The sequence below is a fragment of the Sceloporus occidentalis genome, unplaced genomic scaffold (genome assembly GCF_023333645.1).
Source record: "Sceloporus occidentalis isolate IW3139 unplaced genomic scaffold, rSceOcc1.0.p SCAF_274, whole genome shotgun sequence".
Classification (NCBI taxonomy): Eukaryota; Metazoa; Chordata; class Lepidosauria; order Squamata; family Phrynosomatidae; genus Sceloporus; species Sceloporus occidentalis.
Window position 1 is genome coordinate 213,499 of NW_028317254.1, and position 13,191 is coordinate 226,689.

Genomic DNA, 13,191 nt, shown 5'->3' on the forward strand with positions numbered 1-13,191 from the left:
TTCTAATGAATGTAACAGCGCTGCGGAATCAGCCGATGCTTTATAAATAAATATAATGTAATGTATAATAAATTAAATTAAAATCACTTATTCTTCTATAGCTATCAATCAGGCACAAAGTCACAGAAAAAGTCTCAACAAAGCCCCGCCTCCGCCACACCTCTAGCCGCACCCCATAAATTAACGGTCTCTTTTCGGCCATTTTAAATGTTTAGGATATATATATATATCGGAAAACAGCAGGGACAGGCGCCATGATTGTTTAGTTAACCAGACAGAGAAAAGACTTAACAATACTCAATTAATGAGACCTTCTGGCGCTGTGCATGTAGGTTTTATGAAACTTCCATTTAATTCAGAAGAACATTTGTCTTGTCTGTCTCATTTATACCTGGAACATCTGCACCCCCGACTTAAGAACCACAAACATTTCATTCAACTCCCCAGAGCATTATTAAGAGCAAATTCAATTTGTTCAATTCCATTAACTATACAATTGATATGTATTTTTTTTCTTATAATGACCATATTCTGTATTTAATGAAATTATTTTTACAATGTTTTGTACAATTATTTTTAAAAGGTCTGGCTCACAGTGTGTGCGTAAAGCTCTAATCTTATTGAAGTCGACAAGATAAAGCACCAGAGCGTCAGCACAATAGTTAAAGGAACAAATGTTTGTTATATCTTCAATCACCCAGCTGGACACTCTGAATAATGAAAGTCTATGGCAGACTGAACTTCATTAGCATTGCCATAAAGCAACAGCTCAGTGTGGTGTTTGAGTGGGGAAAGTCACCCAAAATATAGCATGACTGAGAACAATGGCGGCCTCCAGGTCTGCAGATACATTACCATATACTGCACTTTTTCCATGGGATTTCCCCTTTAAGTACAAGTGGCCGTTAGCCACACCTTTTTCCATGCCCACTTCTGGGCTGGCTTCACTCACTTCTCAGATTGGCCCCGCCCCTCATCACACCCCTTCAACCCAAGTGTCCCGACACCGGATATGGTGTTGGGTTGCATGATTTAATACCAATAAAAACTCAATAGTTTCTGATAACAAGATAATGTTCTTTGCTTAATACTGAAACAAAAATATTTTTAAAAAATGATAATTTACATTTATAATTTAATTTTTTATAAATATATTATGGGCAAAATTACACATTCATATTGTTCTAAAATAGTAAGGATTTGTTAAGCCACAAAAACGTACCATTTATATACATATCGTGGCGTTTAATTCCTTGCATATTCAGTCTTTCTCTCTAAAGGGTAAAGATTAATTGAATATCTAAATTTAATATCTAATTTACACTCGTATCCGGACGGAAGTCAGGGATAGGGCACAAATTACCTCGCCCTCTTTAAATTTAAATTAAAAGATTGATGTGACCTGGAATATCAGTGGTATAGAGCCAAATTCTAAAAGAAAAAAGTTATAAAGTAAGAAAACATATTACTTTAAGTCAGAATAATAATATTTATCTTGTATGACCGGCAAAAGTTTTTAAAAAAAAATTTTCAATGTTATATCTTACAAATAATTTTTATACAATAGCCGGCATTGTATAATTATCTTTACAAATGTTGTATTGGAAAAAAAGAAAAAACAGGTTTTGAAACTTAAATTAATTAAAGTACAGAAGGGAATGATTTTTCTGGTAGAAGTAAAAGAAGTAACAAAAGCTCACGCTATGATGTAAGAGTGTTTGAAGAATTCAAGCGCGCCCTATAACCTTTAAAAACTTTTATCACTAGAGCATAAAAAGTTTTACATAAAAAGGGTTACATTTTTTTTAATTATTCTGCCGTATTTGTTATCCATAATAACACCCTACTATCCAGAGATGGATTTAGCTTCTGCCGACCCCCTCCTCGTCAGAGTCTGCAAAGCCTTGAGAGGCGCGCCGTTCCTTTAAGACACACAGCACCTGGATATTACGTCATATCCCCGAGCTCCGTGTCTTAAAGGCGCTCAGCAGCTTCTAATGCAATCTAGGGGGCCTGTGCTGAGTGGGGACAGTCTCCATACTGTAGATCTACCCTGTGACCGGGGCAGCTGGATACTGAAGGACGATCTGCCCCTGTAGGACGATTTGGCAGTAAGGGGACTGTTGGCCTAGGCCAGAATACATTTTCGTCTACTCTTACCCATTATTGTATATACACCTAACCAAGCGATATGGTCAGGGATGGACCACCCATCCACCTTACTTGCAATCCCTCCTTCTGGTGCCCAGCTGTATATTGAAAAGACAAACCTCCATTGATATTACACCTCCCTGATCTCCCCAACTGGCCCATGCCTCCCAAGCGCTCACAAAGCTGGACAGTGGAGCAATGCCTAAAAATCGTGATTGTCCCAAGAAATCTAGGACTGTTCAGTGGTATGAGGTAGTGTTGATACATATCAGATAGAGAGAGAACTACCCAGGCAACAAGTATGGTTATGGTGGCCCTGCTACTACAGAAGCCACCTGCCCATTTTGCCCTTCTTTCTTGGTAAGATTAGCATATTAGACCTATGGGCATACCTGGAAACATCCACCCTCCAGCTACCTGGGCCCTTCCCTTTTCGGGATGCGTGTAGGTGGTCCCGCTGACGTGTTTGGGCGGTACCGCTGATGTCGCTGGGGGGTGGTCCCGCTGAGGTCAGTGAGTGGTCCCGCTGATGTGGTTGGAGAGCAAGTGTCCCGAGACCCGAAAATTATCCATGGTGACCCGGAGGTATGCCTATGGGTCTGACTTTACCCAGAGGCTGAATCCCCCCAATGAAGTAGCATTTATACAAAAGGAGTGTATGCATGGAGCCATTTCCCAGATTGAATGGTAATTATAGGCTTACTGTATTGCCAAATAAATACGTATTGACTTAAAAGTCTACCTGCTTCGGATTCCTGTAGGGAATGTATCTGAAGTGGGAAGATAACTAAACTAAGCAAAAACATAAAATTATATGCATTGGAAATAAAACCAGGACTCCCTGCTGTAATTTGGCCGTATCTCTCTACGTTCCTGCACTTTGTATGGCGCCTGCTGTACTTAGCTGTGTTTCCCTCGGAGAGTCATTTTCAGATAAGACACAGAGAAACCTTTTCCCTCTAACACTTCAAGATAATCTTTCTCAGCTGGAACCGAGAGAGGCCGGCGGGATTCTATCGGTTTAAGAAAATTCTAAATAAGAAAACAGGAGGGCTAAATAAATCCCACTTCAAAAATCGAGCTCAAATTTTTATCACTCAGCATGAACCCCAGACTTCTGTTCAGCCCAATTCTTTAGTGAAACTACCCTATTTGCTCGATTATCAGGTGACCCCAAAAAACTTTGGATATTAATAAAAAAAGGCCTGAATTTGGGGAATAAACCACTGTTGCCGCTCTCACACTCTTTCCCCAGCTCCGCTTCTTCTCTTGGTTCTTCTTGTTCTTCTGTCTTTTTTCTTTGTCCGCTTCCGGTACCTACTCTGTTATCCAGGCACTTCCTCAAAAGGGCGGAGCCTCTGTGCACACTCTCTCCCCTGATTGGAGGAATGGGGGAGAGGCAGTCCCTGTGGTGCATTCTGTTTTGTGGAATTACCTGGATAACAGAGTAGGTAGACAAAGAAGACAGCAGAACATGAAGAGGCCAGAAAAGAAGCGGAACTGCGGAAAATAAGACGGGGCACAGAAGCAAAGAAGGTAGGGCGTCATTGAGAGAGAGCCTGAGTGAGTGTGAATGAGAGTGTGGAAGAGCATGAGAGAGCCTGAGAGTGTGAGTAAAGGTGAGTTACAAGCCCCTAGGCCTAGTCGGCTGTGCGGCAGGTCTGAATAAAAGACAACCTTGATTATAACACGAGGCCTTTTTTTTTCAGATTTTTTTTTCCAGAAAAAAACATTATCTTATAATCGAGCAAATATGGTAAAGGCAGCATTAGAAACATAATTCTTAGTACTGATAAATGCCCAGACCTCTCCCAAAAATAATTTTTTAATCGTGGGAAATTTGGTCAGGAACACTTAATTGTCATTTTTAAAACCCTGCACTGCCTGGCTTTGAAAGGGTTTAATTCTCCAAACAAAAATTCTCCTTTTTGCAATCCAGCCTGCATGTTGAGCTCCTAGACATTTATTTAATTAAAGCAGCCTCAAAATAGCATGAAGCAATTCATTAAGAATGCCTAATCAGTCAGCCGCACGGCCCTGAATCATTGTCTTGGACTGAACACGGAGAAATATATGCAGGTATCTGGCAGTCATTCAACAGGACAAAAAACTCTCTTTTTGGGAAGTTCCAACTCATTTCGCAGGACCATTTGGCACCATGGACACTCTAACCAGGGCTTCTGAAAAGAATCCTTTCATCCTGATTTATGAAAATAAACATCTGTCTCTTTAGTCCTGGAGAAGAGGCTATGTGATTCCATTTAGTGGAGCCATCTCTCATCCATCAAATTTTAGAACAAGATGAAGAGACATCTTAACTATTAAGACCTCAGAGGCATCTTACTTCTAAAGACCTGACCTCTGGGAACATTCTGGGTTTGTCCCATAGGCTCTGTGTTTTACAACAGCTTACTGGACCTTTGGGGTAATACTGGGGGTGGAGAAATTATGTTAAACTCCACCTAATCCTGCCCACTCCCCACCCACTTTTTTAAAAAAAGATCCTGGATAGCCACACCCCTTTCCTGGCAAATCTTCTCCACTGTTGTCATCAAGGAGAGATGAACATCTAAAGACCGTTCTGGTTTCTATATAAATAATAACAGGCAAACCTCAAATCTCCCTGTGCTAACGGAAAAATACAAGCGCAGGACCCGTGTCCTTACGTAATCCTCACCTATGGTGGAACGCGGTAACGGCCCTTTAAGTCTTTGTGATGGGTTTCGCGTTCCCGAGTCTGACAAATGACTCTATTATTCACACACACTGAATACTGCCAGAGTCGTTAGCGTTAATGATCTCTGCATTTCATTTTAGTCTTAAAGGGATTTCTGCAGAAAGAGAAGGAAGGAACTTATGGCTTTGAAATTGTCTGTTTATGGAGATCATAGAAGAATAGAAATTCTGTTTATAAAACCCACGTCGTACTAATGGTCTGCGTCCCACGCCAGAAAGCTGAAAATAATAGCTTTCCTACAAGGTGTCCCGGTGTCTGTGTATAAGGAGGGGGTGAGGGGTGCATGTCCCGGTGACTGTGTATTAGGAAGGGTGAGAGGTGCATGTCCCGGTGTCTGTGTATTAGGAGGGGTGAGAGGGGCGTGTCCTGGTGTCTGTGTATTAGGAGGGGTGAGAGGCGCGTGTCCCGGTGTCTGTGTATTAGGAGGGGTTGAGGGGTATGTGCCCCTGTGTCTGTGTATTAGGGGGGGGTAAGAGAGAGACGCGTGTCCCAGTATCTGTGTATTAGGAGGGGTGAGAGACGCGTGTCCCTTAACGGTATCTGTGTATTAGGAGGGGGTGAGAGGTGCGTGTCCCGGTGTCTGTGTATTAAGAGGGGGTGAGAGGTGCGTGTCCCGGTGTCTGTGTATTAGGAGGGGGAGAGAGGAGCGTGTCCCTTCACGGTATCTGTGTGTGAGAGGGGGTGAGAGGTGCGTGTCCCGGTGTCTGTGTATTAAGAGGGGGTGATAGGTGCGTGTCCCGGTGTCTGTGTATTAGGAGGGGGAGAGAGGTACGTGACTCTGTGTCAGCAGCCCAGTGTTTGTATTAATAGGTGATGAGAGGTTTATTATAAGGATGTAGGTGGTAAATGTCTTTATATTCAGAGTATGTAGGAGAGAGGAGCTCCCGGCCCTCTGTATCAAATCATCCTGTGTATCAGATGCAGTAATCAGTCCCTGTCTATGCCGGAGCGTTGAGATGTTTTTGTCCTCTCTCTGTCACCATACATTGTATTCTTGAAGGAAGCCACACACTGTTTCCCTTTCAGACTCTCTTGGTTCTTCACCGGTTCTCAGACTCCCACCTTTGACCTTCCTCTTAATAAACTTGCAGTATTCCCATAACAAATGTTCTTTGTTGCCGGAAGAGCCTATTAAGTTTCCCTGATGTGCAACCACTTTCCTTGTAGTTGTATTAAGGTTTCGAGTATCCGCCTGTCTCATGTCTTGAAAACTTGTTAACTGAGAACCTTGTTATGTCTCTTCCTATCCTGTCTGATCTGCAGCTCTTTCTCTTGCTTTGCAGGTGATAGCTGCATCTCTCCGTCGTTAATAAGACTTGTGAGAGAGACTGATTCCGTCTGATAGTCTTTAGACATTAGGGACAATGAGTCATATACTCCATATTATAATAGGGTGATCAAATATGGAACCTTTCTACCCTAGTTTGGAGATGGATGTTAGGCTTTGCTAAACCTTGCATTTGTGCCACCTCTAGCTTTACTCATGGCCAGTGTTGGATGGCAAAATATCTACATGTGGCATGGAGTGTTATGCTAAACCACCATGATTAAATAAGGGACATCCTTTCAGAAGTGTTCTAGAAATGGGTTCTAGAGACTCAAGATCAAGTCCTCCTGACCTCCTTAAGACCCTTGTTTTGCCTCCTTCACCCCTTCTGATCCTTGTTGCATCTCCTCAAATACAGGTCTTTTTCTACTCTTACAGGGTCGTCTCCTGATCTCCTTGAGACCCTTGTTTTGCCTCCTTCAACCATTCTCATCCTTATCTTATTTCCCTCTCTGCAGATATTTCCTTACCCCTAAGGGGTCATCTCCCTCCTACATACAAAACCCAGAGCTCCTTCTTAATGTTATTAGAACTTCTTCCCGGGGGCAAGTCTAAGAAATAATCACATAAATCGCATTATTGCTATTTTTATGTAAATAAACTGGCATATCTCTGCTATGCATCATGTGAGCGAGCCTATTGCTGCATTTTAATGTAATTTATTTGTGTTAAACAAAACCTCTTGATTGTCTTAGATAAACTCCAATTTGGTAGAGACCTATTAAAGTGTGCAGTACTATCGCCAAATATTTTAACCTGTAAGGCTAACACGTAATAATGACCAAACACTAAGGTGCGAAACGCATCAAGCCATCTCACTTTTCGATTTTGTACGTGTACTTCGTTCCGTATGGATTTACAATAAAGCCTTCACGAAAGTCTGTGAGATGCTTCTGGACTCCTTCGACTTTATTTTCTCTTTTGTTTTGCTAACACATAATAAAGACTCGACCGCTGCACTAGAATATATTTCGTATTTGTCTATTTTCTGTGCAGTTATTCTCTTGGCAACAAGAATACCAATGGAATTAAACACGAAAGCCAAATATGGATACTTTTAATATTCTAGACGTTTTGATAACAAACCAAATCAAGAGCCCCTTGGACATTCTTCGTGTCTGTCTAGGCCAGCATCAGCAGCGGCACAATTTCTCCGTGCGGTTTCTGAGAGGTATATAATGTTATCTTTTGTTGATATCTGGATATTCTTCAGCTTTGTATGTCTAGAAATATGACTGTTCAAGGTCACCTCATGCAGGTGGTCCAATCTTATACACGTTCTTCAACGGTTCCTCATGTAAAAACGTGTTCCTAGGTCATTAAAATCCATCAAGTTCTGATAATATTCTGAATTTTACGTTACTTTTTTCTATTTCTTTCTCTGCAGAAGAAACGACTTTTGAGGCGGGGGTAAAAGTCCAAATACACAGTCAGTCTGAGCCCCCTTTTATCCAAGAGCTTGGTTTTGGCGTGGCCCCAGGCTTCCAGACCTTCGTGGCAACTCAAGAGCAGAGGGTAAGAGAATTGTTATATTTATTTCTACGGAGCTTCTTTTAAAGAACATTTTGGGAGCCAAATCAGATCAGTCACCATGCAAAACACCAAAATCTAGTATTGTGACCCAAAATTATGAATCTGTCCCTATGTGCTTTGCATGTAATTGAAAGAATTTAGAAATTAACAATACATCTAACATTTTGCTTTGGTAACTGTCAAAGAACTTCTTAAAAATATTTTCATGCTGCCATCTTGGTGCCTCAACCATGGATATCCATGATGTAGCTCAATCTCATCCACTGATTGCCTGTTTCGGACATTTTTTTGTTAGCTCATGTGGCCAAACTTCACGTTCGCTATGGTTCCCTATTCCAGCGCTGCGGAATCTGCTGCCGCTTTATAAATAAATGTAATGTAATGTAATTTGGGGAATATTCCTGTCTCATAACACTTGGAACAAATCAGTTATGTTTTTAGAAATCTATTACCTGGAGCCAACTCTTTCCAAAATCTTTCAACATTAACCACATTTTTTTTTTAAGGATAACAATTTTGATACATTTAGAAAAAAAAATTCTTATTAGACAATTATTTAAAATTATTATTTAAAAGAATGAATTATTAAATATTTTACAATTATTATTAAAATTATAATGTATGATGCAATGTTTATTTATTTATTTTGAGTTATAAAAGAGTGTACAGTATTTTCTCATAGTTTAAAAATAAAGGATAAAATATAAAAAAAAAAAACGAGGAATGGAGAGAGGGATCTGACATTTAACCTTTTCATGGCTGAGTGGAGACTATGAGAAATTAAACCCCAAGAGCCTAATGAGTATCCAGTACCAAGAAGGAAAGAACTCCATCATTTCTATATTAGCATGTCATTCCTTCGCTATTTGTAAATGGATTGCAAATGAACACCGTTCACCATTGATTGATGCAATTGCCGTGGATACCACGGCGCAGGCCACGGAGCAATTTTAAGGTGAATGTTCCAGCTTCCACCTCCATCCTGAATCTGCATAATTACATTTTTATTGATTTTTTTTTTTCTTTAACGGCACAACCGTCAAACTCTCACAGTGCAGAGACTCTTTGCATATCAAAGAATCTGTATGATTCTAAGAATGAGCTCTGTACAAAGTGAAATTATAACTAATAATTTGTAAAAAAAAAATCATTGTTTGATAGTTTCATGCAATTAGGTTCATTTTAAAGTTGCCGAATCTCGTGGAATTTTATATATATATTTATTTTATAACCAAGAGTCCAGGCTTAAAACAGATGATCTCCTTGAAAAGATCAAGTAGGTGCTTTTATTCTTGCTTCTACTTCCCGTAGAAAAAAACTTCAAAATTAGATGTATTATAAAAGCAAGGTTACGCATTTTCATGCATTCCAACCGTCCCACTTTGCACAGGACGTGATTTTGCCACTTCTATCTGGCTGTCCCACCAAGCTCTACCTCTGTCACGATTTTCGGGACAGGGTTCAGCTCGTTAACAGGATTTGGGACCCCAGGGTTAAATATATTAACACAAAGTTGTTTTGAGTGGCAGGCATACTCGTGAACTCTCTGGGTTTAACCCCGAGTCTCAGGGTTTTTGCCCAAGTTTTAGGGTCGCAGGGTGTGGGAGGTCTGGAGCTGACTCCCTCCTATTCTTCCCCGCTGCGATCATATATAAGACTCCCAAATTGTGGTTTGCCAATAGTGTGTTATGGTTGATATCCCTGCTTGAATGCAGGTGACTCAATTAAGTGCATCTTTTAATACTGACAAGAGAAGTTTTCCATGAGGACTGGCGTTAGAGCCATCGTCACGACAAGCTATTAAAGGGTTAATATTTTAAGAGTCTCAGGGACAGCTCATTTAGAAAGGTATGGTGATAGGTCCATCTTCATTTCTGAGTTTAAAGGTGGCATTACCCGGGTACCTGAGGACAAGGTGTCTGTCCTCAGTTGATATAGAAGTAAAGTACAGCTAGAGACTAACGTGGTGATGGATTGCTTGCCTTGGCCGTGCAGGCAAAGCGCCGACAGCAACTAATCATGGTGCTTGTTTTGTGTGGCACGAAGTCTGAGCGAGAGGAGGATGCGGCTGTCTGCGCTTTCAGACAGGGACGCTCATTGCAATTTGTCTTTTCTTGGCAAAACGTTCACTTTTATTGAGTTCTGTGCCTCCCTGCCATGATTATTACAAGTAAACAATCCTTTCCGTAAAAAAGGAGACATTGCTAATGATCTGCAAGATAGGATTTAAACCGTTCTAAAATAGTCAAAGTCTATGATTATAGAGGAACGGATTGACCCGAGCGACTGCTTGGAACAATGTTACTCATACATTCATTTCTCCAGAAATTTATGTGTAAAAGTTTCCAGGCTCTAGCAGATCTAAAGGGTTGGTTCCTTTATTATTTTTTTCCCCCATGTATATGCAAAAAAATAACAACACCATTTGGGAGTAAAGGTTGAAAAGTGCCTTATCGCTATAGCAACCAATGGTGTGGTCCTGCTGATCCTGGTGGTTGCTATGGCGATAAGATCACTCTTCTACCTTGGCATCATTTTTTTAAACCTAACTCCCATTGCTTTTAGGCACTTAAGGAGTCACTTGATAGTCCTCTTTTTGACCTCACTTCTCCTATTTTTAACATTCACAGCCGTGATATAGAAATAAAACAAAATTGTCTCAAAAATGGATTATTTTACTTCTTTTTTGTTTCATAGTATTGACCATATTTCCCTTTTGGGTCAAATGCTTAGCTGGTGGTTAACATATCAAGCCAACGTTTGTGTTAGAGACTTTACTGGTTAAAGTTCAGACTCGATTGATCCGATATTGACCGTGGTGGGTATGGTATTGACCTATTGATTACTTTTTTCCCCCCCAAGGGAGTTAAAAAGAGAAGGCAGATGATTAAACAAGGTTACAGAAAAGAAAGACTTGGCTGACCCTGTCTGATAGAATTACCCATGCGGTATATTGGGTATCACGGCTGGTTATGATGTCACTTTATTACCGTCTCTCCTTTTATACAGCCTGTCCGTCAAACACATGATAGATGACCGCAAAATCAATTAAAACATCTAACGTGGCTGATGAGGTCCAGAGGTGATCTTGATGATGCAGAAGAATAAAAGGGACCTAAAAGTTATTGCATTAAATGACTAAAAGCTACAGTAGTAGTAGTATTCCGCGTCCGGTGTTCTTCTCCGCAAAAGGTAGCAACACTAGATAGATGTAATGAAGCCAGGCCAGTTATTGCCCAACAACAGAAGGACATATTTGGTGGATTTGCCCCCGATGCTCAGGGTGTGGCAGTTTATTAATAACCCCCAAAGAAATTCTCACACACGTACAGTAAGTTCTCCTATAAGAAGAGTGGCAATGCAAGGTTGGCAACCCTGATATGTTCCTTGAAGTAGGGTTGCCATCAGAGGGTTACAAACCACTATTAGTGTAGGCCTCCCTCAACTCGGTTTTCTACTCATGTCTAGGCCCTTGTAGGCTTTGGGGCCCAGATGGTCTCTATGGGGCCCGGTGGGCACTTTCAGAGCTTTGAGGGGAACCTGAGAAAGCACGGCGGTAGTAGGGCCCCAAGATTTCTTATGATGGCCCAGCCCTGGAGCCAACAACTCCATAAGGAACCCTAATTCCATATAATGAAATACTAAAGTAGGCAGCCAAAAGCGTTACTTATAACCAAGTTTTAGCAAGCTTCCCTACCTTGTGCCCAAGAGCCCTGATGCGACTACCCTTTAACCTTTAGTGGCAGACAGAAAGGTCTCTAGCAATAGCATTTTAAAAGAAGGCAGACATTTAATGATAAATAGACCCCCCATTATTATATGGATAAAATGCAAATATTACATGAAAAATACCGTCTGCCTTAATAGCTGTACGTACCGCGGCATGTTTACCAGGAAGCACAGCGGGGCTCCCCGGCATCAATTACTGAGCACTGGCTGTCGGGAAATCAGTTTTTTAGTTGACTAATTGCCGCGTTAACCAATTGATTTATACAAAGGGCGATGCTCACTGATCTGTGATCATTGAAACCAACGCTCCGTTCAGGTAAGAGACAAGATGACAGGTAGAAGTCACCTCCCTGCCGCTAGATTGTGTTCATTGGAGAATAATATACTCCAGGAATTATCATACCAGAGAGCCGGCACAGAAATATCTATATGTCAACTACACAAAATGCCACGGAGCATTCTGGGATACCGTTAAAATGCCTGCAACGATATAAATAGAGGATATATAGAGCAGAGGGATTAAAAAAAAGAAAAGAAGTCAAGCTTTTGTTCCAATGAAATATACCACACACTTTGCATTTACCCAAATTGAATTGTAAATCGGCGCCTTCCGTGGCTTGGAATAACTTTACAAAGCAAATTTTTCATAGATTCTAGTGGAAAGCCAATGTTTGTTATAACAGAAGAATGATTGGGAATTTTTGGACAGAACCCAGACTTCCCAAATGTCTCGTTGTGTCTTCCCCATCGCCGCCAGCCACCTGTTTTATTTATTTACATTTTTTGGGGATTTCCAATGACCCTCGAAAAGCACGGATGATCCTCGGCAATTAGGATCGGTGAAAACCGAAAAAAAAGAACAGCTTTGATTTAACAGCTTCTCTTTGAGAGGTTAACAAAACAATTCATATAGAAACACAAGCCCAGATGGCGCAGAAACATTCTCCCGGAGTCCCGGATGGCAGAATGCTCATTTTTAGCTCGAAACACGGAGCAAATCATAGGACCCTGATTACTGCACATTCACGTTGGAACGGAGGACTGGTAATTCTGTATAACAAGAGTCATTACCCACTTGGCTCAGCCATATTGCCCTTGAGGTACTCGCTGTACTCCCTAAGAACCCATTAGCTCCTCGGTCTTCTTTATCTTCATGATGCAGTCTTGCAGTTGGAAACAGCGACCCTACAGCTGCTCTTAGACTACAAGACCTGTGAATATAACATACATAGCGCTCTATGAGATGCCATCTGGACGTGGCTTAATGTCTGTCATCATCTGTCTGCTCCTGTATTCAGTACGATATATGTTCCTGACTAGCTTTAGCTGTCTCAAGGTGATAGGGTTCTATTTATTAGAGCTTAATTGTGATTGGTCGGCAAAATTGATGTTCTTCAAGTCAACACGTTCGGCTGAATTGCCAGATAACATATTGCTTAATATACAGGACAAACGGTTCAACCATAGAACGAAAAACACCAGGGACTGAGTATGAAGAACAATTCTTGTGCAATGTTGTAAATGTGGAGCAATTGCCTTAGCAACTAAGAACATGTTGCTTCACTTTTATAATTTAATACGGAAGTTGCATTTTCTTCATAACCCCTATACCTGTGGTTGAATTAAGAAATGCCTGTCCTGGTGCCGACCGTCATCAACACAGATACAGTTCTTAGTGTATACGTTACAGTTTCACTTGGATATCTCCACGTAC

At 41.0% G+C, this 13,191-nt stretch overlaps 1 protein-coding gene across 1 annotated transcript in view; it reads left to right on the top strand.

Moving 5' to 3' along the window:
* Nucleotides 1–13,191, top strand: part of LOC149275619 (acid-sensing ion channel 2-like) — a 129,549-nt gene that overhangs the window by 90,683 nt on the left and 25,675 nt on the right. Inside the window, exon 3 of the mRNA XM_089504498.1 lies at nucleotides 7,603–7,730. Coding sequence (XP_089360624.1) covers nucleotides 7,603–7,730 — 128 coding nt within the window. The remainder of the gene's footprint in view (nucleotides 1–7,602; nucleotides 7,731–13,191) is intronic.